At 37.6% G+C, this 25020-nt stretch overlaps 2 protein-coding genes across 2 annotated transcripts; one reads left to right on the top strand and one right to left on the bottom strand.

The window, feature by feature from the left end:
• Nucleotides 1-145: 145 nt before the first annotated feature.
• Nucleotides 146-9142, top strand: mep1a.2 (meprin A, alpha (PABA peptide hydrolase), tandem duplicate 2). The gene is made up of 14 exons (XM_072695982.1): nt 146-244; nt 1893-1917; nt 2024-2077; nt 2361-2401; nt 2495-2570; nt 2676-2793; nt 3216-3391; nt 3570-3791; nt 4214-4360; nt 5270-5485; nt 6272-6718; nt 7345-7512; nt 7616-7805; nt 8992-9142. The coding sequence occupies exons 1-14, from the start codon at nt 146-148 to the stop codon at nt 9140-9142; spliced, it is 2130 nt and encodes a 709-aa protein (XP_072552083.1).
• Nucleotides 9143-9303: 161 nt separating this feature from the next.
• adgrf3b (adhesion G protein-coupled receptor F3b) lies at nt 9304-24625 on the bottom strand. Its single transcript, XM_072695981.1, has 18 exons — nt 24555-24625; nt 21816-21882; nt 21685-21697; nt 20562-20696; nt 19672-19827; nt 19531-19586; nt 17918-17979; nt 17675-17802; nt 17346-17597; nt 15730-15954; nt 15372-15518; nt 15084-15268; nt 14704-14877; nt 12312-13622; nt 12186-12227; nt 12048-12083; nt 10300-10356; nt 9304-10168 (listed from the first exon to the last, which is right to left on the bottom strand). Exons 1-17 carry the CDS (start codon nt 24602-24604, stop codon nt 10300-10302), a joined length of 3096 nt encoding a protein of 1031 aa, XP_072552082.1. The 5' UTR covers nt 24605-24625; the 3' UTR covers nt 9304-10168.
• Nucleotides 24626-25020: the final 395 nt, after the last annotated feature.

Below are 25020 nucleotides of genomic sequence, written 5' to 3'. Positions count from 1 at the left end.
GTATAATAGTGCTGATACTCATTATACAACAGCACCATAAAGCACATGGTGTGTACTGGTGGCTCGCTCCATGTGTGAACTGTAGCCAGTAAGTGTCTGTGATGTACAGATCAAAGTGCTCTTCAAACTCCTCACCTTTATTGGTATGTTGATCATACCAGTGCGACACATGCACTCGTCTCCTGCAGCTAACATGGACATCGCATGGAAAATCCTTTTGTTGAGTGTTCTGCTCACGTTAAAGGTATTTTAGTGCTTCTCTTCTTTGTTTTTTGAAATCAAGAAAAAGTAATGTTTAATGTTTTCATACAGCTGGAATAAATAAATAACTGAAATGTAGATGTTAATAAATAGATGTTAAGGCTTTGTATTCTTCTACATACTGTGCATGTATTCTGTTTTCTGCACTGTTACATTGTAACGTGTCTAGTTTTAGAACTGTGCCATTTTCCATAAAATCTAGTATGAGAAATACTATATTCATCAACTAGGCCTAAGAAGATTCACTTGTCAAGATAATGTTACTTGAAGGGCAAAATGTTTTATTTGTCTTATTCTGAAACCTAGACGAGTTTTTTAAACTTCCTGCCAACAGAATGAACCAATTTAGGTCATTAAAATGTAGCCAGCAATACCAACTAAAATGTAGTTGATATTCTAAATAATTATGCCAACTAATGAAAAAAATGTACAGTCCAATTAAATAGTTCTCTTATTCCTGCTTATAAAGCAATGTATTTTATTTGTCTTATTCTGGAGGCTGGGTTATCTATGCTACAGTACCCCTGGAGCAGAGAGGGATTAAGGGTATTTGTAATGGGGTGCTCACTTACAGCGGGGTTTGAACCCAGGCCGCCGTGTTGGCGGGCCGGCGCGCTACTGAGTGAGCTACCACTATCACGTGACCAACGGGCCCAAGTGCAGAGTCTTTCAATCTTAGAGCAGGTAAAATGGAAATGAAAAACAAAGCCTCTCGGGACTCGAACCCAGGCCGCCGCGTCACAAGACTGACGCTCTGCCGCTTCACCAAAGCGGCAGTTATCGAAGCGGCTAACAAAAGAAACTTTAAAAAGGATGGGTCTTAATAACAAAGGACGCCAGGGGAGAACTGGCTACCTCTTTAACTCTAGAGGGAAAAACAACTTAAGGGCAAAAAGGATCTCCCAAAAGAAACCAGAAAACTGAGAAGTAACAGGGAAGACAGACACTCCTGCCTTCCTCTGTAACACTAGTGTATGTGTGCTACGCGCACACACACACAGACACACACGGGCACACACACCAGGGAAGACAGACACTCCTGCCTTCCTCTGGTACACGAGTGTATGAGTGCTACACGCACACACATACACACACAGACACACACACCGCACAGACACCGGGAGAGAGACTCGGGAGGGACACACACGAAGGGGAGTGACACACACTCAGCCTTCCACTCGAGAAAATACAGGCACACAGACACACACACCACCAGAATCAAAAGATCCAGCAGTGGGGCAACTGGATCTGTGTGCCTATATAGCCTACTGCCCAGGTGTAGGGAATTGGGCTCGATTACTGGCTGGGGTGACTCGGGGCCTCCCCCTGGTGGCAGGAGGAGGCCTTGCCCTAGAGCCACCCCTTACAGTATTACTCAAGGAACCAACACTGGCAGCTTAATGGATGCGAGTATTGAACCCACAACCCTGAGATCAATAACCCAGTGCATTAACCACTGGTTAGTCATCACTGGATAGAATGACAGAATTTGTAACATCTACTGAATTTAAGAAATTTGAGATTTCCTTGGTCAAGATATCATTAATTGCACTGTGAGCTGAAAACTTGAAAAGTGAAAAAACAATGTGCTTAATATGTGTTCTTGTTCTTACTTTCTCATCTGCTTGCAGGGGCACGCTCTCCCTGCTGAATATGGTACATTTCCAAAATTTACATCAGTGTATTTAGATGGAATATATGGCTATCATCCTTAATAACTCTTTCTTACACTGGCGATTCATCTTTTTTGAATAACTGTTAGGTGGAGATGTCGATGCTGGGGAATTGCAAAAGGACATTCTTGAAATAAATTTAGGTCAGTGACTCGGTTTTAAAATAAAAATGAAAGTCCCAGATCAGGAAATAAAACTATAGATGGTTATAGTTAAGTCCAAGCTAGACTTAAACAGCCTTGCTGCTGGTTCAGCAGTTCTTGATATATTTTTTTTTAATGATTAATGGCTAAACTATCTAATGGTTGGAATTCACTTCAAGGTTTTTTTTTTAATTCAAAATAATACCCAGTTTAAATGTGTGTTTTTGCTCCCACTGTTTATTTAACCTTGCTTTTAAATATTTTTGTCATTTATTTTTTTAAGAATCCCAGACAGATTTGTTTGAAGGAGATATTGCTGTAGATGTAGGTAAACTTCTACACACAATGTAGAGTATTGATTTATTTAATACTTGCACATCAAGTATTTTGGCATTATATATAACCATTGTCTTCCAGCCAAGAAGGAATGCTATTGTGGATGAAACACAAAGATGGAAGTTTCCCATTCCTTATATACTGACTGATACTTTAGGTAGGATTTTTCTTTTTCATGAATCAATTCGTTTACCTCACAGGAAAACCTCAATTGAACATGTATGTTAATTTTTTAATTAAACTGTTTTGTGTGATTTTTTAGGTCTTAATGCAAAAGGTGTAATCCTTCAAACATTTGAAATGTACCGTCTCAAGTCTTGTGTGGACTTTAAACCCTATGAAGGAGAGAGTACCTACATTTCTTTCACTAAGTTGGATGGGTAAGCTTTAAAGTAAAAACTACATTTAAAAACTAAATAGTTTAAAGTTTAAAGTTATTCAGGGTGGCTTGGTATGAAATAGTTCATTGTAGAGATACACAGTGATGAGATGTGTACAATACCATTCTAAACCATTAACTGTCTCAGAAAACCTACTGAGTTCTGATTAAAATGGTGGTAGTTTTTTATTGCAATGCCTTGCGTGTACCTCTCTACCATGAAATTATTAAAACAATTAGTATCATTTCATATAATAATTTTCTAGACTGTAGCTTTCAGGCTTTAAAGTCTTCAGATATCTGGTTTCTATCACCACCACTGTAAACAGCATCCAACCAATCTGAAGGACTTTGTTTACTTCATAGCAGACATTTAGAAAAATCAATGAGTTCTGAGGTCTAAACACTTTCAATTGGCAACAGGTGCTGGTCATTTGTTGGAGATTTACAGACAGGGCAGAATATCTCAATTGGAGAAGGATGTGACACCAAGGCCATTGTAGAGCATGAACTCCTCCATGCTCTGGGCTTCTACCATGAGCAGTCACGGTCAGACCGAGATGACTATGTTACAATCTGGTGGGACCAAATCATTTCAGGTAGGGTCCTTTGCTGCAGTCTGTGAACAGGAACTATGGGCACTTTGGTAGGCCATTAGAATAAGTGCACAGTGGATGCTTCATCGCATTCAAACCTGCATTTTGTCAATCGCATTTTGTGTAATGTGATACAATTCACATGAATGCCTTTTGATTTGAATGTCTATACCTCTAACAGGAAGGGAGCACAACTTCAACAAATACAATGACGACTTTATCACAGATCTGAACACGCCATACGACTATGAATCCATCATGCACTACAGGCCATTTTCTTTTAACAAAGATCCCAACATTCCAACCATCACCACAGCTATCCCAGCCTTTAATGACATCATTGGACAACGCCTCGATTTCAGCGCTATTGATCTGGAGAGACTGAACCGCATGTATGACTGTGGTAAGTGGTCAAAAAAAGAAGTTCTGTCATTTCCACCTTAGAATTTAAGAGGCAAAATATGCAGATTACATGCATTGGTAAATATAATAAGCATTACAAGCTTATCTAACCTAGATTAGCCAAAAAAGTTACTGTTTACCAGTGCTTGCTTAGCGCCAGCACGCTACTACAAACCCCATAGTGTGATTTTTTTTGTTTGTTGTATTTTTAGTGAATTTAATGCTCAAAGAAAAGCATTTGCTCTTAATTGTACTATTGTTTTTAAAATGTACATACTGTATACTATTAAGGTCTTAAAGCCCTAAAGAGAAAGTTCTATATTCTCCCTATTTATTAGTTTTTCTACTACTGGAATGGTAGAGTACTACTAGCTTTCTCCACAAAGGGGAAGTGTTTTCATTTGAGTAATACTGTGTTTATAGCTGAAACCCATACGCTGCTGGACCAGTGTGCCTTTGAGCAGATCAACATCTGCGGGATGATCCAGAATGATAATGATAATGACGACTGGGTCCAAACATTGAGCTCTGTGGACATGCAAGATCACACTCTCGGAGGACAATGCAGAGGTAGCAAGACTCTTCTTAATTCCAAACTACTTGGTTGGTGGTTGGTTTAAAAGCAATGTCATGCTTTCTCTGTCATTAAATTAAAATAAATACTCCCATCCAAAGAAGAGTTTTATGGGACACTGCTTTTAATGTTTTCAAGTTAACTGTTCATTATTAAAAAAACAATTGTGTTCAATTGTGTTGATCCCTAAGGAATGTACACTGTTGCCAGCTATTAGCTACATCTACTTATTAGTTACATCCACTGGCATTTTTTTTAGATACACCTAGAATATGTAGGGAGAGTTTTAGGTTTACTGGTTCTGACTGTAGATACAGATTTTGTCAGCCCCCCTTTACAATGCCCACCACTGGAAAGGCATCACCATGGGACCACCGCTGACCAGATGTTATTTATATGGTAGACTATTGTCCATGAAGCAGTAGCATGGTATTCGGTGTTATGTTATCTAAGGTGGTGTATTAGGCACCGCTCTGACGTTTTGTCACATATGACATAAGTATCACTCCCGCTCCCATTAAAAATATACCATCAACAGTGGTCCTATAGTAAATTTCTAGGCCAGTAGCTCCCAATCCTGGTCCTGGAGCAGCCTAACCCTACACATTTTTGTGTTCGCTCTGTTCTCGACACATGTAATCCTCATTCAAAACTTATTGCTGAGGTAAAGTAGGAGTGCTATAGCATGAAATCACAAAAACATACAGGTACAGGTACGGGTGGTATTCCACAACCAGGGTTTGGCACCTGTGGTGTAGAAAATGATGCATGGATGCATTCATAACATGAGCTATAGTCTCTACACTAAGGGAAGTTTAAATGTAAAAGTGATTAGTAAATGTACATTCACCAATGTATTACTGATGAATAAATACTATTAATAAGCATGCTTTCATTTTTTGTAGATGCTGGCTATTATATGAAATTTGATACTGCTAACAAACAGGTTGGACACAGTGCTATTCTGGAGTCTCGTATTCTATACCCTAAGAGGGGCTACCAGTGTCTCCAGTTTTTCTACAAGATGACTGGAGGTCCAGGTGATATGCTGGTTATTTGGCTGAGAATGGATGATGGCACTGGCACTGTTCGCAAAGTCAGGAAAGTGCACACTATAAATGGTGAGTCAGTGAGCACTACAATAATTGCTCCAATGTTGTTTTTGAACTAAAGACAACTACAACAATTTATCATTAGGTCCTTCTCTGGTTTTGATGTCTGCTTACACCACATTCTCATATTTTTGTAATGTTTATTTTAAAATGGCCTAAAAGAACTGCTTCCCACACATTCTTTACTGCTGTCCTCAAAACGCCTATAGTGGTTGGATTTTTCTTCTCCAATTTCAAAAAGTTCTTAATACTATTTAAATTGTACATGATTATCCACCAAAAAGGAAGAGAAAGGTCCCCTCAAACAAACAGAAATCACACATCTGAACAACTCTTTCTCACTTCCAGTGTAATTAACCCCTTAAACAGCCTATGGTCCACCCATTGGCCAAAAGTGTTATTACAAACTTCTATTACAAGAGAATAGCCCCACCAGTTTGTACAGACATTCCTGTAGTTACTGAATAATACACCTTAGTGTGTAATAAGCCCTGGAGTGTAAACACTGTTTTATTCTATTTAAAGTGGCTTTCATATCAGTTACCTTGATCACACATGGCAGAATTTAGGTTTTGGGATGAGGTTAATCTTTGGGTTGGAGTGAATGTTATGTTTAGGATTGAGAAGTTCATTTAAATGTATAGACAAGGTGAACATCTCCAAAAAATCAAGAATCAGTTCAACATCAAAATCAAATGTTACATCATAACACTTTGTAATTTAAAAAATTAGATACAAAGTATCGTACTGTATTCGTTATTGGTCTGACTAAAATGATCTCTTCAAACCCTTAAGGTGATGATGACAAGTCATGGAAGATCGCCTATGTGCCTCTAAATGCAGAAGACAAATTCCGCTACTTCTTTCAGGGCACCGTGGCTTCAGAAAAAACATCTGGTGGAATCTTCATTGATGACATCATTCTGTCTGAGACCACCTGCCCAAGTGCTGTCTGGAGTATCCAGAACTTTACCGGATTGCTTTTGAGCACTGCACAAGGCGAAAAAGTCTGCAGTAGTTGTTTCTACAACTCTGAAGGCTACGGCTATGGCATTGATGTGTACCCTAATGGCAGAGCCAATGCATCTACAGACTATGTGGGCGTGACTTTTCACCTGTGCAGTGGCGAGGATGATGCAGTATTAGAATGGCCAGCCAATAATAGGCAGGCCACCATCACTATCATGGATCAGAATCCAGATGCGACCCTCCAGATGTCCAACAGCAGAAGCTTTACCACTGGTTAGTTATCCTTACTATTATTTTTAAATTGGGAGTCTCAACAGGGGTCTTTTTGAATTACTTAGGGATAGGATGTGTTCACACAAATGCTTAAAAAAACACCAGTTCCATTAGATACAAACTATCATTTAAAATACATTTTAATTGAAATTTTAATTTCAATACTTTTAGAGGTGCTTAGGAGGACATCTTATTTCCAACCTGACAAGTGCATCAATTTCCCTGTCTCAGACAGAGATCAGCCACAATCCCCCCCAGTTCAGCAACTAATTGATGTGTGTACCTGAAACGACTGTTCACCAACTGTTAAAACCAGCTGGGTATATTGCTGCTGTCCAAAAAAAAAAAAAAAAAAAAAAAAAAAGTTTTTGTCTGTTTTTAGTTTTCTTTATTTTTTGAACCATGTAGCTGCTCTGTACACTATATCAATAATTCTGGATGAATCGATCAACAGAAATGCTCTAAATTATCTTTTTACACTGACTTCCATTCAAACAAGGCTATCCTTCTTCTCCTGTAAAGTCACTATTTCAGAGATACATGTTTTTCACTGGACAGCCACAATATACAAAAAAGTTTTTTTTAAACAATTTCAAATTGTCTAAATTTTGCCTTTGGATGTTCAGATGAATCTGCATTGTGGAACAAGCCGTCCATCTCTGGAACATGGGACGACAGCTGCCAGTGCTTCCGAGGGCTCGAGATTGGCTGGAGCACCTTCATTTCCCATCAGCAGCTCAGGAGGAGAAGCTTTCTCAAAAACGATGACTTGATTATCACCATTAACTTTGATGGTGAACAAACTAATCCTACCATATCATACATATGTTTTTTTTCTTGCTTTTCTGATATTTTCTGATACATCTATTATGTTTAATCAAACATTATTGCTCCCAGATTTGACTCATCTCATCAAATCGGAGGTTCCTGTCCAAAGCAAAGCCTCTGAGGAGTTTCCAGCAGTAGAAGAGACCTTGGCCTTGGTGCCAAAAGTTCGAGAAGCTCGTGCTGTAAGTGACCCCTGTCAGCCTAACCCCTGCAGCAATGGAGGAGTGTGTGTCACTAGCAAAGGCAAAGCTTCATGCAGGTTAGTGCCAAAGACTTTTTTTGCATTTACTCAGTATCCCCAGCTTCAATCAACTAATACCATGCTTGATGATGGGAAGTGTTTTTAAGTATTATTCGATGTTCTTTATCTCTTTCTGTCTTTATCTGAATCTGTCTAGGTAATTCAACATACATTGAGTTGCCAATTTAGAATCTTGTCCCTACACTCACTGGCTTCTGTCAGCTACACCTAGCATGTAGAAGCACTTTTAAATACACCACATTAGACACACATTACACTGTCTGTTTAAATATCTTTCAACTGTCTTTTTTGCACAAATTAGCCACATTACAAACTGCACAAACGTTTAGCACCAACATCTTGCTAGCAACACTCACTCCCAAAGGGACCCTGGGCTGTTTTTGTGTCTGCTTGAACAAAACCCGATTCCTACTCAAGAAACTGTGTTAAAATCATAAATGATGCATTCCCAAAACTACATTTAAGCCAGAATAATTGCTTATTATTATTTCCATTTAGAATCTGTATTAGCCTTCTTTTAGCCCCAGTTTATGTGACTGGTTGGGTGGTAGACTATTTCCAGGCTAACATGCTGTTGCAAAGCTGTAGTGCCTACTACATTCACAATGCTATTCACACCAACATGGCACTACTTTACCGGTCATTTAATATCTGGTGAGTGGTCCTATGGTGGCCCTTTTGGATAAAAAAAAAGGATAAAGGTGCACGTATTCGTCACTGTACAGTGTGGACTGTACAGCGAAATGTGTCCTCCGCATTTAACCCATCTGGTAGTGAACACACACGTGTTAGGGGCAGTGAGTACACACACACACCCAGAGCGGTGGGCAGCCAACTCCAGCGCCCGGGGAGCAGAGAGGGTAAAGGGCCTTGCTCAAGGGCCCAACAGTGGCAGCTTGCCGAGCCCGGGAATCGAACCCACAACCCTGTTATCGATAGCCCGGCGCTCTAACCGCTGAGCCACCACTGCCCTTTGTCATTGTGGAGTGGGGCAGAGGGTATTTAGTGCAGAAACAGATCAATTACAATGATTGTACTGTAATGGAGTGCAGTTATACAATAAGTGTACATGAAATAATAAGTTCATCTACAAGTAAACTGGAAATATATACTGAAAAGTCATTATCTAATTCATGACATATTTCTACTATATGAACTGAGCTGTGTTTGATGTTTCCTTCAGGTGCCCCTCAAGCCAAATTACTGTGTTCTCGGGGGATGCATGTGAGAAACAGCATATCAGCGGGAAAGTGCTGGGGATTCTGTTTGGTGGTGCTGCAGGCACTATGGCTCTTGCAGCTGCCATTATAGTAACCATCCGCAGACAACACTAAAGTTCATTATGACTATTCCTAACATCATCAAGGCCTTTTTAAAGTATATACGCAACCTGCTTATGCTGATGTATACATGATGCATTTTAAAGAGACCTAATCATTAAAGTATTTCTTTTATGGACTGACTTCTTCTTCTTCTCCTTAATTAATTCAGTCTCTAGAGAGCAGACAGAAGTTTATTTGTCGATTCAGAAATTAAATGTGCTACTTTCTTACTTTTTTCTTATGTGTGACATAAAACTTTCCATAAACAGCTCAATTATCTTCCACTGACACATTTTTCTGCCATTAAAAAACAAGTGCAATCATGAATAATTTGCTATATAAAGAAAAACTGCCATTTTTCATAGATGTTTGAAGGTCTACTTTGTAATAAAAAAGTACATTAACAATGAAATGCTTGCAGTCAGACTGTTCTCAAAATAACAAAAGCATGAGAAACAAGGCTACAACAAAAATGGATACTATACATCATGACAGAGTGATGCTTGTAGAATATATTTTCTAAATATATACACTATCAGATTCTGCTGATTTATACATGATGCATTTTTAAAGACACATAATCTAAATGCTGCTCAGGGCATTAAGACAATCATATTAATGGCCTCAACATCAACAAATGCAAAATATTTCTTTTGTTCAATTGAATACAATTATGTTCATGCATTCATATTTTCTACATGACTGAATTATGTTGGCAGATTGGGTTTCATATTTGTCTGACTTTACATATATTTAATATACACAGTGCCATGCCAAAGTATTGACATCTTTTTTTCAAAAAGATTGAGATCAGTCTGATGACACATCTAATGACTTTTGCAAGGTACTGTGTTTATCATACTTACAATGTTGTCCTTTTTTTCCTTTTCTCTCTCTGTCTGTTCATAATTGTGAAAGGGGTGCAGCAACCTTAACCTTAATCTTCTTTATCAACCTGTAAACACCATGTGTCTGTTGCCCAAAGCACTGCTGTGCCACAGGTAACTTCTTATTCTTCAATATGTTGTTTTCAAACCCCTGTGGTTTAGGAAATGACAGTTAGGAAACAGGTAGGAGTACATTACATTTTCCTGTTAGGTTTTCAAAATGCTCAAAGCATAAACAAAGATGTTAGACACAACCCATGTATGTGCTTCATTTTCACAAACCTATTTTTTTGAAGCGGAAGTTGTCAGGTTCTTCTTGCTTTCACTTTTGGCCGACTTCTAAAGATAGAAAAACAAAGATTACACAAATGCAGAGAGAAAACTTTTTTCTGGAAATAATACAATTCATGTCAATTTTGTAAAATCATCATTTTTATAGCAACGTATTCATCCTATCCCCACAAACAAATTATTTGCAAGGTTGGACATTTTGCTGTAAAATGTTCTTATAATCCCATACTGAATTTTGGTTGGAATATATATACGTAACATTATGTTTCTGGAAAGAATCTGGTAAGATCCTGTAAACGCAAATGAAAAAGTCATGTGACTGATCTTGGACCAGTTTCCCAAAGGAATCTTAGTTTTAGTCTCATCTTGGTGGAGAGAGTGTTCAGTGCTCAGTTTAGTCCATGCTCTCTCAACCATTTAAGAAACACTTTTGGGAAACCCAGCCTAGCAGTTTCTAATTTTACTGTAGGCAGTAAAAGAACGTAAGGTGCCTTCGGCATGCTTGCCAGTGCTTTATTTCTATGTACAACACAACCAAATAAAACCAAAACCAACTTAAAACTATTTTGTCTTAGATTTAATTATTTAAATATTTCCCCTGATGTCTACAATGTTTGTGTAATGTGAAGAAATTTCCCCCTTTCATGACTATTTTCTAACCTCACTTTGTACTTTAATGGTAAACATGCTTTTCTTACTGTGTTATACAGAAATAAACTGTTCTGATTGTCTGTTCTGTTTTGTTCCAAAACCCCTCCTGGTTTTAAAAACTCCTTATTATGTCAGCTCCTATCAAAGTTACACTATAAGCTCACTTAAAACCTCTCAAAAGTGTTTTTACAAATGTGACATGGAGACTTGTTTTTTTTGTTGTTGTTGCTACATTCAGTTATTGGGTTGAATGTATTTTAATGTTGAGTTTCTTTACAAAAATGCAAAAACTTTCCTAATTTGTCTCTCTAATTTTCTCCCTTTTTCTTCCTAAGTTAGTCAGTTCAGTTGAGTTTAGTCATGCTCAGTTTGATAGCTAGGACTGCCCATATCACCTGGTGCCAGACTGAAGATTTGCCACACAACTGCCTCATTTGAACTGCTGCCAACACAATGTCATTGGACAGCTGACGCCCACACTGACTAGCAATGTGCTAGTCAGTGTTTTGATGGAGAGGGAGAGTAATCCCAATAATGTTTTTTTTTTTGGACTGTTGACCACAAATGTGCTGTGTCATTGCCAGGGATCTCCAGATGATATGAATAATGCTTAAGGCCTCAGTATGCTTATTGTTTAATGCCTGGCATTGATGAACAAAAAAATAAACTTGTGTAGAAAACAATGTTGTGCACATGCTGTCTGAGCGAACTCTGCACATAACCATATTACAGCACAAAGCATGTGATTGAGCGGTGCCAAACATGCAGTAGATTACATCTCCCAATCCTCTTGTTATAGTTATAGGGAAATGATGATAACATGTTGTAGTGCCACCACAAAGGTGAGAGGTGCTTTATTAGGGACCCCTATTCTTGTATATTTTGACAAAGCCTGTGTACTACAAATGCTCTTTAAGTTGAGTTATTCCTATTCCTATAACTTTGTTAAATCTTGCCACAGTAGCAGAGCAAGAAAGCAGAGCATGGATAAGTCAGTGAAGTATCTTTTTGGGTTGTGTAATAAAAATGTGTGCACTAAATACTAATAAAACAACTTTTTAAAAAAAAATAATAATGCAAAGACTCACTCCCGAAATCACGAGTTTCAAGATTTCATCTCGGACCTAATGGGAAACAGCAGATCAAAAATGAAAAACATAATTCCATAAGGGCCCCATAATTTTTGCACCATAAGCATATTTAACTACTGAAAAGGAAAAACATACCCTTTTTTCACCAAAACATCCTGTCAGTAAAATGAAGAGGCCCTACAATGTAGAGGTGAACAATATTAAAGCCATACATTTGATGTTCTACGTCATGGTCTTGTGGAGTAATCACATGGACTGTACCTGTAAGGAGTTAACAATGGTGAAGGCATAGTGTACTAAGACCTTTGTGAACTTGTTGTCATCCATTAGAAATACAAAGAGGCCTAAGATCCAAGTCCCACCAAAAACGGGAGTTAGGAAGATGATGACCTTGATAATGCTCTTAGCTGCCTCTTTGTCATCCTTCTTGTTGCTCTCCGCTGCGGCAGGTTTGAGGAGAGTGACAATGACCACCACCATTGAGAACATATTTATGAACACAATGGTACCGAGGGGAAAGAGAAAAGCATGGATGGACCCCTTCATCGGAGATTCGTACGTCAGCCAGCAGGTAGATCGGCTGTAGTAGTGAACGTCAGTCCTCTTGTCATAGTACATGTACGTCGCTCCTACAGTTACCGTTGGGCAAGCATAGCCGATAGTGATGGAGAGAATCATAAACACCTTCTTTCTCAGTGGATGGAAGACAAAAATAAGCTGATGGAGAAGCATGATACTCAAGCAGAGCATCCAGAAGAACATGGCTAGGTAGAAGAAATGCTGCGCCACTGTCAACAGGATGCATAACGTGTCGGTCAGGATGTTTTGGAAAGTGGCAGCAACGAAACTGCAGTCCGCTAAAAGGAGACACAGGGAGATGTTGATCAGGGCAGTGTGGCGGAAGTGAGAGAGGTTGGTCTTGACGACTGCATTCCACACCAAACACTCAATGAGGATGAAGACGACCAGAGAGCAGATGGAGATTCCCAGCCCAATGTAAGTAATCTGGTCTATAAATGGTAGGTCAACAGGAGTCTTTGACAACAGCATAGAGAAGGACGTCAAATGATCACAATCACAGTAGCTAATGTTACTAGACAATTGGGTGTAGTTACACCCTTCCTGTGACCACTGTTCATCTGTAATGTTCCAAAACACGCAGTGCGGTTGAGAATAAGACTTGTCTTCTACGGCTGTTGGAAAAGCCAGTCTGATGTTTACAGGGCCTGTGTCGTTTACTGTGGCAGAGACGACCAAGCTCGGATAAATTGCGTCCTTAAAAGTGCCTTTTGGGAGAAACGCTGCAATTTTCTGTAATCCTATTGTTTTCACTTCAGCAGCAGATGAGTTCACCTCCACTTCCACATTGAAAACAGTTCTATTGCAGACAGAGGATTGTCGGCAAACCTGGAGTTGGACGTTTGAAGCATTGTGTCCTTCACTGATGTTTAGTCTGATGTTTTTTACCAGTTCTTCCACAGATGACAGATAGCTTGTAGCCAGGTTGATGTTACTCTTCTCATCAGAGTCCCAGGTTGTGTTCAGTATATTGCTTGCTGAGTCAATGAAGTTCTGAAAGGCAGAGATTACAAGTCAACAATAGAGATTAGCAATGGTCAAGATACGGTTGTCAAAATACATTTATTCTTACATCAATTTATGATTAATCTCTTGTTCTAATAGTTTAGAATTGTGGACCAGCAGATCAGAATTTCGAATTTGAAACTTCAAATTTTGCTTATTGAGACAGAGTGGAACAAATTGAACCAATATGGCACATGTCGCTTCTGATTCTCATGTGTTTTTATGTAGATGCTCAATTAAAGTGGTCCTTGTGATTTCTGCAGTCATTGTGTTATGGAAAAAAACACAATGGTCATCACTTGTGCCTGTGGGAGTGACAATGGGAGTGCAACACTGTTCTCGTGAGTTACATCCTGCAAGTTCTGGTGTGCTGAGCCTGGAGTAGCTGTGATAGCGATGCCATTTTCTCTATTACAGGCCAGTGGAGCATCATGATGATTTTAATTTAGGATTAGAATCACCTGTGTGATTTTATTTAATTATAACAATACATTGATTCAGTTCATTGATAAAGAAAGCAAATAAATTAACCTTACTTTAAGATTACTTTAATCCACACAGGTGCACCGCATGATATAATTAACCTCTTATACAGCCTATGGACTGCCAGCAGGCCAAAAGTGTTATTACAAACTTCTATTACCAAAGAATAGCCCCACCAGTTTGTACAGACGTCCCTGTAGTTACGGAATAATACACCATAGCGTGCAATAAGCCTTTCTGCGTTACAGGGCTAAGCCGGAGTAGCACAGTGTGTTTAGTGAGCGTGATGCTCATGCATGAGTTCAATATGTAAGGGAGAACACACAAGCGGCTGTTCGTCAGTAGGCTGAGAATGTTGATTCAGGAGTCTGCAACTACATAGAGTGGGGTAATAAGAGTGATGCTGCAGTGCAGAAATCATCCACTACACAGTTGAGGATGACTATTTGAGATTCACAGGCTCATTGTTGTAGTAGTAAAAGGTGTGGATTGCTATTACACCCACGTTATCAGACAGTAATGGGCACATAGCCTTTCATAGCCGTATAAGAAAGTCAATCCACTACTTCAATTACAAAATACTTACAGGCAGTAGCGTCTCTCCCATCGTGACTTTGGAGGATGCGCGACTCATTGTGCTGAAAACATTTACGGTGGCCTTAACATCGCCATATGTGTTTTGAGCTGCAGTGGTATTCTTCAGATTATCAAAAATAATACTAGCACCATCCTCTGTGGCCCCTACTCCTTTTTCAAAATCCTACAAACAAAGAAACAAACAAACTACATTACAGATTACACAACAAAATTACAGTTTTACATCAATTCCTAGTTGTTATGTTCTCATACCATTTTGGCAGGGTGGACAAAGTGCAATGTTTGTTGTGGCCCAAAGGCCAAAAACCAATAATTAAACAATATTCTAGTTAAAAATGTAAGACATTCATCTATGTATATTTTGCTTACCCCAGCTGCTGCAGCCAATGTACTCAGTGCCTCTTTGACGCAAAGATCGACTGGATCTTTCCAAACAGTATTGCATAGCCGTTCTTTTTTTCCTACTCTGCCAGGTTCAGTGCAGAGTATTGTTGCTTTTGATCCATTCTTTGTTTTAGGCCATGGGTCATCTTTTTCACAAACCAGATCACCAGCTATAGAAAGATTTTGGTTACTCGAAGGTTGTCATTAAGTAGTAAACGTTTAAGAGCTAACATCAGATCCTGCTTTCTGTGAAGTTATCACTGCAATACTTACGATATATTATTGGCACATCCAGAGTGGCTGTTGTGTTTTGGCCCAAACTGTTTGTGATATTACAATAAGCGATTATAGATGGTCGGCGAACTCCCACACACTCAATGTTGAAAGTTCTGGTGTAGCTACTAATTTTAGTGTTGGAGTCTGAAAAAACAAATTGATATAATAAATGTCTATTAGGGATTGGATGTCACCTTGAGTAAGATGCCCAGGCCATGTAAATGCCATCCCTTTTTTATATTAAATCAAACAACATCTTATTCTCATTTGGTTATAAATGCTGCATAAACATTACATTACTGCACAGTTATTCTTTGTGCAAAAAGCCATTAATAATTATATAGTCTATAAATACCTGATGGCAATACATGTGTGTTGTTTATCGCAACTTTATATTCCTCAATACTCTTATAAATGGAACACGTCACATTTACTTGAATCTTTTGTACCACAGAACAATCTGGATTTGGAGGCACACTTGTCACATTAATTGTTTCTGGTAAGAGCGCAACCAGTAGTTCTGCTGAGGCTGCATGTGACACTGAACCTGAGCTGCCACTGAACAAGCAAATGTACGTTCCTGAAAAAGAGAAATCAAGAAGGCAGGAAATGAAGAGGGCAGTACAAGAAACAACTGTTATATCAACAATATTTAGGTCCAACTTGTCTTTTTGACAAGTTGCCTGAAATGTGGCTATGAACCCTAGGGTGGCAGGAAAATTAAAGGTGCTTTGGAGGCAGAAATCAAGAACAGTATACATTAGTGTTTATTCTACTGCCATTTTCTCATAGCTTACAGTGGCGTTAAGTTCAATACATCTATAAACATCAAGACATTCCTTATAAAAATACTGTATGTGCAAAATGCATAACAATTTTGCTGAATTGATCAACTGATATTCCTGAAGTTTTATTGAGTTTATGATCACATTTCTTTACAGCATAGTAGTCAATGTTATGTTAGCTAGCATACCTGCTGCACAAACTTCAGATTAGGCAGCTGTTTCAAGTTCTTTTTAATTCTTTAAACACCATATTTACTGTAGTGCTTCAGTTGTCCTCCTTAGACTGAACACATTTATGAAAGGCCTATGAATTGAAGATGTTGAATCTAACAGTTGTTGTTATAATAATGATTTACATTTACATTGTACAGTGCAGTGCTAGTAACTAATAATGGGACTAAACAGAAAATATCATCTAAAGAGACTTGGCTAAGACTCAAACTCAGATACTTAGGAGTCTTCTTGGACTTCTTTAAAGTAACTATTTGTGCCAGATATTGTGATGTACAGTTGCAAACAGAAAGGCAATATTTTAGAAGAACGTCATTACATGTTAACGGAAAATTCAATTACTTAAAAACATAAATTGTCTCACATATACATCAGAGACATAACGTTTTAGGAAAAAGGTTTAAAATGATACCTTTTTGATTGCAATAAAACTCTTCCCTGGATTTTGCATCAGTATTTAGTAGTGCTTTTGTTTTAACAGGTTGGTATAAGGTACAATCAAAGTACTATTTTTTTTATTTTATGTCACAAGTTGAGTTCCAAGACAGAGCTTCAAGTCACAATGAAATACCCAACAGGGTCTAAATAGTAACCAGGTACATGTGCTGTATAAAGTGCTGTGTAATTATTTGGGGTAAAATGATGGAAAGTAGTCAGACAGCCAAAATAAATTGCACTGAAATACACAAGAGGTTCTTGCTGTAAAACTAAAAAACCTAGAAAAGAAATGTACAATGGGTACAAAAACAAGTCAAAAGATATGAGTCATACTTATGTGTTAATAACTGTCTGTTTCCTACAAATGATACTGAATCTTGGTTTGAGAGTGGTCTGCTTGAGACTATAAAGTACTATGGTTTTTGGAGTACAACCATAAAGTAAAGCACATTTTCCTAATTACCCTTTTCCTACTAATCATTTTACATCTGATGTGTAATTGATGCATGGAATTCACCTGCCCAAAATGATGTGATGTTGAAGAGCATAATTGATGTGTCAAATGTACAAGATGGTAGAGACAGGATGTCTACTTCTGTCCCGGCTCCAACTGTCTGTGTTCCTTGGTCAGGTCGAGAAATCTGCCACATACAGCTGTTCATCTGTTCCTCAATGCTGCAACTCAGCTTACGCCGTGACTGATAACACACTTTGTTTGTAGGAATGTCAATACTAACCAATCCTGTGATTGTTGAAAAAGAAAAGTTCACTTTCAGAAAAAAATGGAATTTGACAACTATTTGCAGAAGTCAAATCATAAAAGAGTAGATGATGTTGCCTTTTTACCTCTTGAGGTAACGTTTATATTTGAAATTGAAGGCTCAATCTCCTGAATTGTTGCAAGTATCTCTTCAACTTTTGCAGTCTTAAACGTGGCACTGAGATTCACCAAAAAATCTACACCATCCACATTGCTATTATGTGACATGACAAAGAGAAGGTGTATTAGAACAAATAATAATAGTAATCAATAAAGATAAAACCAAAGATAAAAACACACAAAGAATAAAAAGTATTTAAATATGGTACCTGATTCTGTCTGTTACACTAAGAAAAGTGAACCCATTCATTTTCTCAAATTGAGTTTTCAGCTGAAATGAAAAACAATTATCACAACTATTCAGACATTTAACTTTCTCTATGATGTTCATTTATACAAATGCAATTATATACTATAATTGTTTATATCAATGTATGTTATAATAGTATAATGTACTGCAAACTTTACTTTCTTTTGATCAGCAATAAACTAACATCTCAAATATTTTTGTTTTGAGAAAATAAATTCTACTAAACAGTAAATGCCTATATTACTTTTTGACCCTGAACTCTCGAATTGTGAATGAAATATTTAACAAATTCACTTGAATCTTAGTTATTTACATACATTTGAAGCTTTAATTAAAGTTAAATTAGTTACATTAGTAACATTTTTGAAAAATAAATATTTACAGTGTTACAACCAAAAATATTCAACCCCAATTATTCAACCCTCAGAAAGCTTAAAACTTTCAGCTTTTTGCAATAAACCAATTAAACAAGACCAATTTAAATAGCTCAACACAACTAATAGAACAAGTGCTTTCTCCACATTCCACACAAAATGCCACTTTTAATGACAACACCCTCAAAATTATTCAACCTCCTCATGACAAGCGTCTTTAATACTTAGTAGAGCGCCAATTTGCTATGACCTGTTGCAAATGTGATGCAAAGCCAGACACCAGCTTCTGGCAGCGTTCCTGACGACTTTTAGCCCATTATTCATGGACAGTGGCCTCCAGTTCACTAATATTCTTGGGTCTTCAAATCCCACCAAAGATTTTTTTATGGGGTTTGGGTCAGGCAACCATGATGACCACTCTAGAACCTTCCAGGACCTCCTCTAAAACGAAACCTTTTTGGACTTTGAGGTATGCTCGTGATCATTGTTCTGTTGAAAATTTCAATGACAAATTTCAGCTTTCTTACAGAAGACATGAGGCTTTCTTCTGTGATGATCTCCTGATTAAATTAATTAAATTAAATTAAATCTATCTTGCCCTGCAGGTTTCCAGTGCCAGAGAAAGTACCAGAGCATCACCAAGCCAACACCATGCTTCACTGTAGGCTTGCAGTTGTATCTCTTTTTAGAGCATTTAGTGCCTTTACTCTCTTTTTGTATCATTTTTCTTGTTTGTACAGTTCTTCAGAAAAACTATTTTTCCAAGTTCCTTTGAGTTCTATGGACTTAAACGTAACAGTCAACAAACCCGTAGCCAGTCCAGGTATTTGATGGGTTTTATCCTAAGAACACTTGACTGAGCTAATGAAGCCCTTGATATGCCGCCTGATTTGTAAACATGTGCTTGTATGAGGGATTTTGTTCAGGGGTCATGGTGAGACTGCAGTGGTCATTAAAAGTGGTATTTAGTGTTAAATCTGGAGAGGGCACTTGTTCTATTAGTTGTGTTAAGTTGTGTTTTGTTTTTTACAAAATATGTAATGCCAATTACAATTCAGTTATTGTGTCTTTATAACTTATATAACTCTATAGCTTCAACACACACTGGAGAACAATTATACTTAAACTGTAAGAGTTATGGACACAACTATGGAACTATGGCACATGGTCATCTTAGATAAAGAAACTTTAAACATACTGTAGATTCCAAAACCGAAGGAAGTAGACTCGTGTCAGCTGTTCCAATGAGGGAAACTGTAGCCAATATGAAACAATATGTTTTAGTTTTAAATTGTATTTTTTTCTAGTTATTAGAAATGAGAATTATGGCAAAGCTTACCATTCACTTTCGGCACACATAGTGGTGTGTAATCGGATATGTTTGCCACACATTTGATACTGTTGCAGCAGATGTTTACAGAGTCACACACAATGTCACTCCAAATATAATCATTCTCACACCAGCATGTTGTCTCGTCACCAATGATTTCACATTCTGTACAATGAAACACACAAACATAATCATCATCAATAACCATGTCATATACTGTACATATAAACATATATATAATATACATGCACACAGTGATTTATATTTTGTGATTAATGCATAACAGTAATCTTGTTGACTAAACAAAGCAACTGTGGAAACTGTTAACTAGTTCAACACCAACCCTAGTAATGTCATGCACAGGGGCATAGCCAGCTAACTCATTGTAAAGTCAAGTAACTCAAACCTGAAATGTAGTCATCACAGTCAGGGCATTTATTAATTCATATTTCTATATTTTCTCACAATGGATAACACAAGAATGTCTTAATTAACTCTTTATTATCTTTATTGTCGGTCTTATGCTTACTCATTTCTCCTGCTTCCATTACATCACCTTCAAGAATCCCTTGAAAGGTACCAATGTAAAAAGTTCATTAGTGTTCACAATTTAATGTTATGGCTGATTTGACGTGAAACTTTCCCCCCTTTGGTTGTTTATAGTTAATGCCAGCTAATTAATGCAATGCAGCTCTCCTATGAGTATCTAACATGTCCAGTCACAAATAATTTGCATGCAAATACATAGGAAAGAATAAGCATCTTTTAGCTGCCACCCAACGTAGTACTAAGCAATAGAAACTCTTTGGGTTGGAAACAAAACTGAGGTAAAGTATAATTTAAAATGATTAAAGAAAAACAAGAAGTATGAAGAGCTTCTGGCAGTGCCATAAACCTACGAGCTATTAATGTAGCTTCCATGATGGTCGCCGTTTCTGTAGTAAGCCACTGGAGTCCAGAGAGAAAAGCAGATATGTCTAGGGTTGCATTTCCCTCAATCATCACCTCTGCAACATATGTCTGATTGGTAGCCCCTATTAAAACATGAAAAGAAAAATGAAAACAGACGTGGTCTAGGTGTAGGTTTAGTGTTAAACAGCTGCTACACGAAAATCTTGAATATTAGATTAAAACATTCAAGAAGGATCAGATTACATTGCAAAGCACCCTAAGGATAGATGACAAAGACAAAATCAAATGTTTATCAGCTTGCTCATACACTGAAAATATCAGATGATTTTTATTAGCTAAGTAACAATCTTAATAGAATTTACAGCTTTAAAATCATTCTGATCCTCCACTGACTTGTAATAACATTGCTGTTGTTGCTACTCCTGCTACTCCTGGTGAAAACTATATAACTCGAAGCATATTTGTGTCACATCCTGTAATAGTACTCTCCCACGTCCATCTGCATGCTTTGTTTACTCTCATTGCTCTTTTAGCTCTCAGCTTGTCCTGTAGTGGTGGCTCAATGTGCAAAGTACACTCCCCGACTGTAGGGGGGAACCCAGGAGCAAGAAATACTGATTCTCACAGAATGCTGCTTTAAAGCAAGCACATGTAAATGACTTGTGTTCTGACTGGCTGTCAGGTAGTAGTAAACACTCATTATACCTTAGGTAGGGATGAGTGGATCCGTGTAAATATCCCGTGTAAATTTATTATTTAATTACTAATCCTCAATAGTGGTTTTGCCTGTTTGTGATTTTTTGATATTTGCTTAAAATTGGGGTTGTTTAATTTCCAACAGCTGTATTGAACATCGTTACCTTGGCAAAAGGAGGATGCATAAAGCACCAAATGCGGTGACAATAAAAACATATTTTGAAGAGAAATGCTGTTTCCACATTTTTTTTTTTTTTTAGTTTTTTTTGCATTTTCTTTTTTAAAATAATTGTACTTGTTTAAATCTGAAACATTATATTTCACTCATATTTCCTTTACAGGGACGTGCACATGTTTATGGCCCCAGAATGCCCTGTAAATGAAGATTGCTGATTGCTGATACAGCATACTCACCCACATGTGAAATCTGTTGAAACAAGAACAGATGGTTAATGTAGGGTATTCACAGATTCTCATGAAACAGACTATGAAAATAGACTTTGTATGACAGTAAATGGAAAAGTTGTGAATGTGATGGGCTTTACCTGGCAATACAGGAATAAAATGGCACAGAGCAGCATGCACATCTCTTGTGTTCTTGTACTCTTGATTCTTGGGGGACACAAGATAGAAAATTCACAATCAATGCACATCTGTATTTTTACTTATTTTGACATTTTGTTAAACATACAATGTGGTGTGAATGGGGCATATTAAGCATTCTGTTTTTTAGCTGGATATGTCAATTTCAGAAAATAAACAGAATATCTAAAGTTGGCAGAAAACTTTCACAAACTTAGGGTAGAGGATGTGTTCGGTTATTTTCATTAAAAAAGCAACCTAGCCTGGCAACCAGCACCATCCTAGCAGCCATCTAATATAGAATAGCAACAACCAAGCAACCCCCTACATCCCAATAACAACCATATGGAACACAACATCAGTTACCTTGCAAGGTCCTGAGATACCATAGCACAAACCAACACCGCAACAAACAAATGTATGTCATAGCAACAACACAGCAACCAGCTCACATTACATTTTATCTGCACTTATCATAGACTCATCCATTCACTTCTCATGACCAGACATTGTTGACTGGGAACACCAAGGGTGTACAAAAGAACGAAACACAATTGAATGAAAATGATTCAAAGGAACTTTGTGTGTTCAGATACCCCGTGCGGACAAAGTCATGGAACCTCATGTTTATCAGATTAAATTATTTATTCAGAGACAAAACCTGTAAATCTGCCAAATTTGACCATAACGCAATAAGACGGTTAAATAATACAAACAATTACACTTGAATACTGTATATTGCCTGGGTAATTAATGAACTATAAATAGCATGTTTATAGTGAACTATAAATAGCATGTTGAGAAAACATTCTATATGTAGCTCATTTTGGACAAAACACCTGGAACCTTGTTTCAAAAACTTAACTCCACCATCTATAAAGAATTTACAATCCAATGCTGCTGTGTATTATGGTTCTCCTGTGAAGCAAGGGACCACTGGTGATGTACTGGCAATGCAAGAGAATGCTAGTGCAGTTTTGCTGATGCTGGGGAGTGTTACGAGAGTTCTGGGGATGCTAGGAAGCATTGCATTGCACAACACTGGGGGTTAGAATGCCCCATGGCAGCTGGTGAACTGCCTTCACTGCCATTCACCACCCTTCACTACATGGGAGCCTGCAAAGGTCCTGTATGGCCTTAACTAGTTGTTCTGCGTCACACCTAGGCAAAACCCCTCTATGTAATTTAGCCCCCCACCCAGAAGACTTAAGCTGCCAACCATCTCCAGGTTGTTCATACAGTTGCAGAGAAAACCACAATGCATATAAACCGCACCCTATCAGCATTCCCTTGCCACAACACATTGTGGTAGTAGCAGCATATGGCCACAAGCTGTTACTCAGCCTCACATTTGCATCTACGTGCCAATTCATGTTTTTCCAACGTGTCAGAAGACCTTTCTTTGTACTGTCAGGTGAGAGTAAACAATGCATTGCTTATTTATTTTACTGGTCTGTGATTACAATAGAATGAGGCCAGATCAGAATATCACAGTTCTACAGCACACTATTCTCTAACACTTCTCTAACAACTGAACAATCGTGACGTGTGGTATAACACAAGTGCTTTGTTGTCTGTACTGCTCTTTGATTCTGATGCTTACATATTCAAAATATTATACATCATTGAAAAAGTAGCTTTCTCTGAAATGAAATCATGTTTATGGACAATTTTATTCATCACACACACGAAAAAAAATCTCACTATGTCCGTTTGCAGCAGCACATAAGTGTAGGGCCACTGTGCCTAATGGCAAGTGTAATGCCATAAACAGTCCCCAGCACTGGGCTTTATTCTTGAGCGACTATTCTCTGTAGTGATAGAGTGCCATTCAATACCAGTGATTTTTGTCATGCTCTTGTGGCCAAATGCAATCAAATCCAAAATCTATTGTAAAACTCTATAGGCTGACAAAGGCTGTTACTGCTATAAGAGAAGATACATTCCCTATTAATACACTTGATTTCAATTTAACTGTTGGATGAGCATGTGTCTAGAAACAATTGACAATGTAGTGTAACAGGAAGTGTATGCCAACAATGGACAGCATATTTGTATATTATATTATATTTTATATATACTTATATGATATTTTATGTAAATTAATTTGCATCTGAAGTTAGAGCCACATGAATTTGATAATTACGTATTAGGAAAACTATTACATACAGTACATCCATACAAGATCTTGATAATCAGTATACAATAATCCAATGATTTGGATTGCTGCTAAAGGTAATCAGTAATGTATAAGGGTTTTTGTGCTTCTTAAACATTTAAGCACAAAAATAATTCTCAAATGGACAAGCAAGCATCACACTGAACACTCTCCCACTACCAGCTAAAACGCTTTTGATAAACCAGGCCCAGATTGCACATGAATTTGCTGAATTGAACTGAAGATGAATTTAGAAGACCAAGATGGAACAGTTGGTCCATTCAAAAGCATTTCTTGTTTTTACTTTTTACTGGTTCTTTAATTAAAATAATAAACTCATTCTTTAGCAACATAGGTTTCCATTTGCAATATTGGTTATTATCAGTATGTTTACATTATAGATTAATACTTACATTTTATTTTACATTCAAAACTACACATTTTTTAAATATATTTGTAATGTAGTTCCATTGGTGCCCTCTACGAATGGTACTAAAATTATATTAATAAAAACAAACAAAAGCATAAAATAAATAATACTAACCTTATGAGCTGCATTTTAAAGTTAATGTGAAGCTTGATCCTATCTGTCATAACATCACGATGCCAGTAAAGAGCCTGTTTCCTGAGTGAAAGGGAAATGGTAATGAAGACAGTTGACAAACTAGAAAAGGAGGGGGGGGGGGTGGTTACATCATTTGTGTTTGCATTTTACATGCTTCATTTGTATTTGCATTTTACATGCTGTAGCTTCATGTACCATCTGGCCAGGTCACTTGATTGGGTTCCAGTTTTCCATTTAAATTTGGCTAACAAATCTAGCTGCCTTCTTCTTAGGCTTTATGACCAGGTTAAGACGGTTTACAGATATGTTGTGTCAATGAAGTTTCTGTATTTGTGAGGCAGCTATCAATATTTTTCATTTTACAGTTTACAGATTTCACACTCATTACTCAACTCTTTATTGGTTAACTGGTGAAATTCCTGGCTTGTGTTAATCTACATTTCCA

The sequence above is a fragment of the Salminus brasiliensis genome, chromosome 1, assembly GCF_030463535.1.
Source record: "Salminus brasiliensis chromosome 1, fSalBra1.hap2, whole genome shotgun sequence".
NCBI lineage: Eukaryota > Metazoa > Chordata > Actinopteri > Characiformes > Bryconidae > Salminus > Salminus brasiliensis.
Note: the sequence above shows the minus strand (reverse complement) of the source record. Positions and strands in the feature narration are given on the sequence as shown.

What these genes read in the sequence shown, in the direction of transcription:
- mep1a.2 (XM_072695982.1), top strand. Translation starts at nt 146, where the DNA reads ATGTTGATCATACCAGTGCGACACATGCACTCGTCTCCTGCAGCTAAC. An exon ending in CATTCTTGAAATAAATTTAG is followed by an intron (nt 2,078 to 2,360) that starts GTCAGTGACTCG and finishes TATTTTTTTAAG; the next exon opens with AATCCCAGACAGATTTGTTT. An exon ending in AAGGAGATATTGCTGTAGAT is followed by an intron (nt 2,402 to 2,494) that starts GTAGGTAAACTT and finishes ATTGTCTTCCAG; the next exon opens with CCAAGAAGGAATGCTATTGT.
- adgrf3b (XM_072695981.1), bottom strand. Translation starts at nt 24,604, where the DNA reads ATGACAGATAGGATCAAGCTTCACATTAACTTTAAAATGCAGCTCATA. An exon ending in ATGTGTGCCGAAAGTGAATG is followed by an intron (nt 19,587 to 19,671) that starts GTAAGCTTTGCC and finishes TATTGGCTACAG; the next exon opens with TTTCCCTCATTGGAACAGCT. An exon ending in CCATTGTTAACTCCTTACAG is followed by an intron (nt 12,228 to 12,311) that starts GTACAGTCCATG and finishes TCTACATTGTAG; the next exon opens with GGCCTCTTCATTTTACTGAC.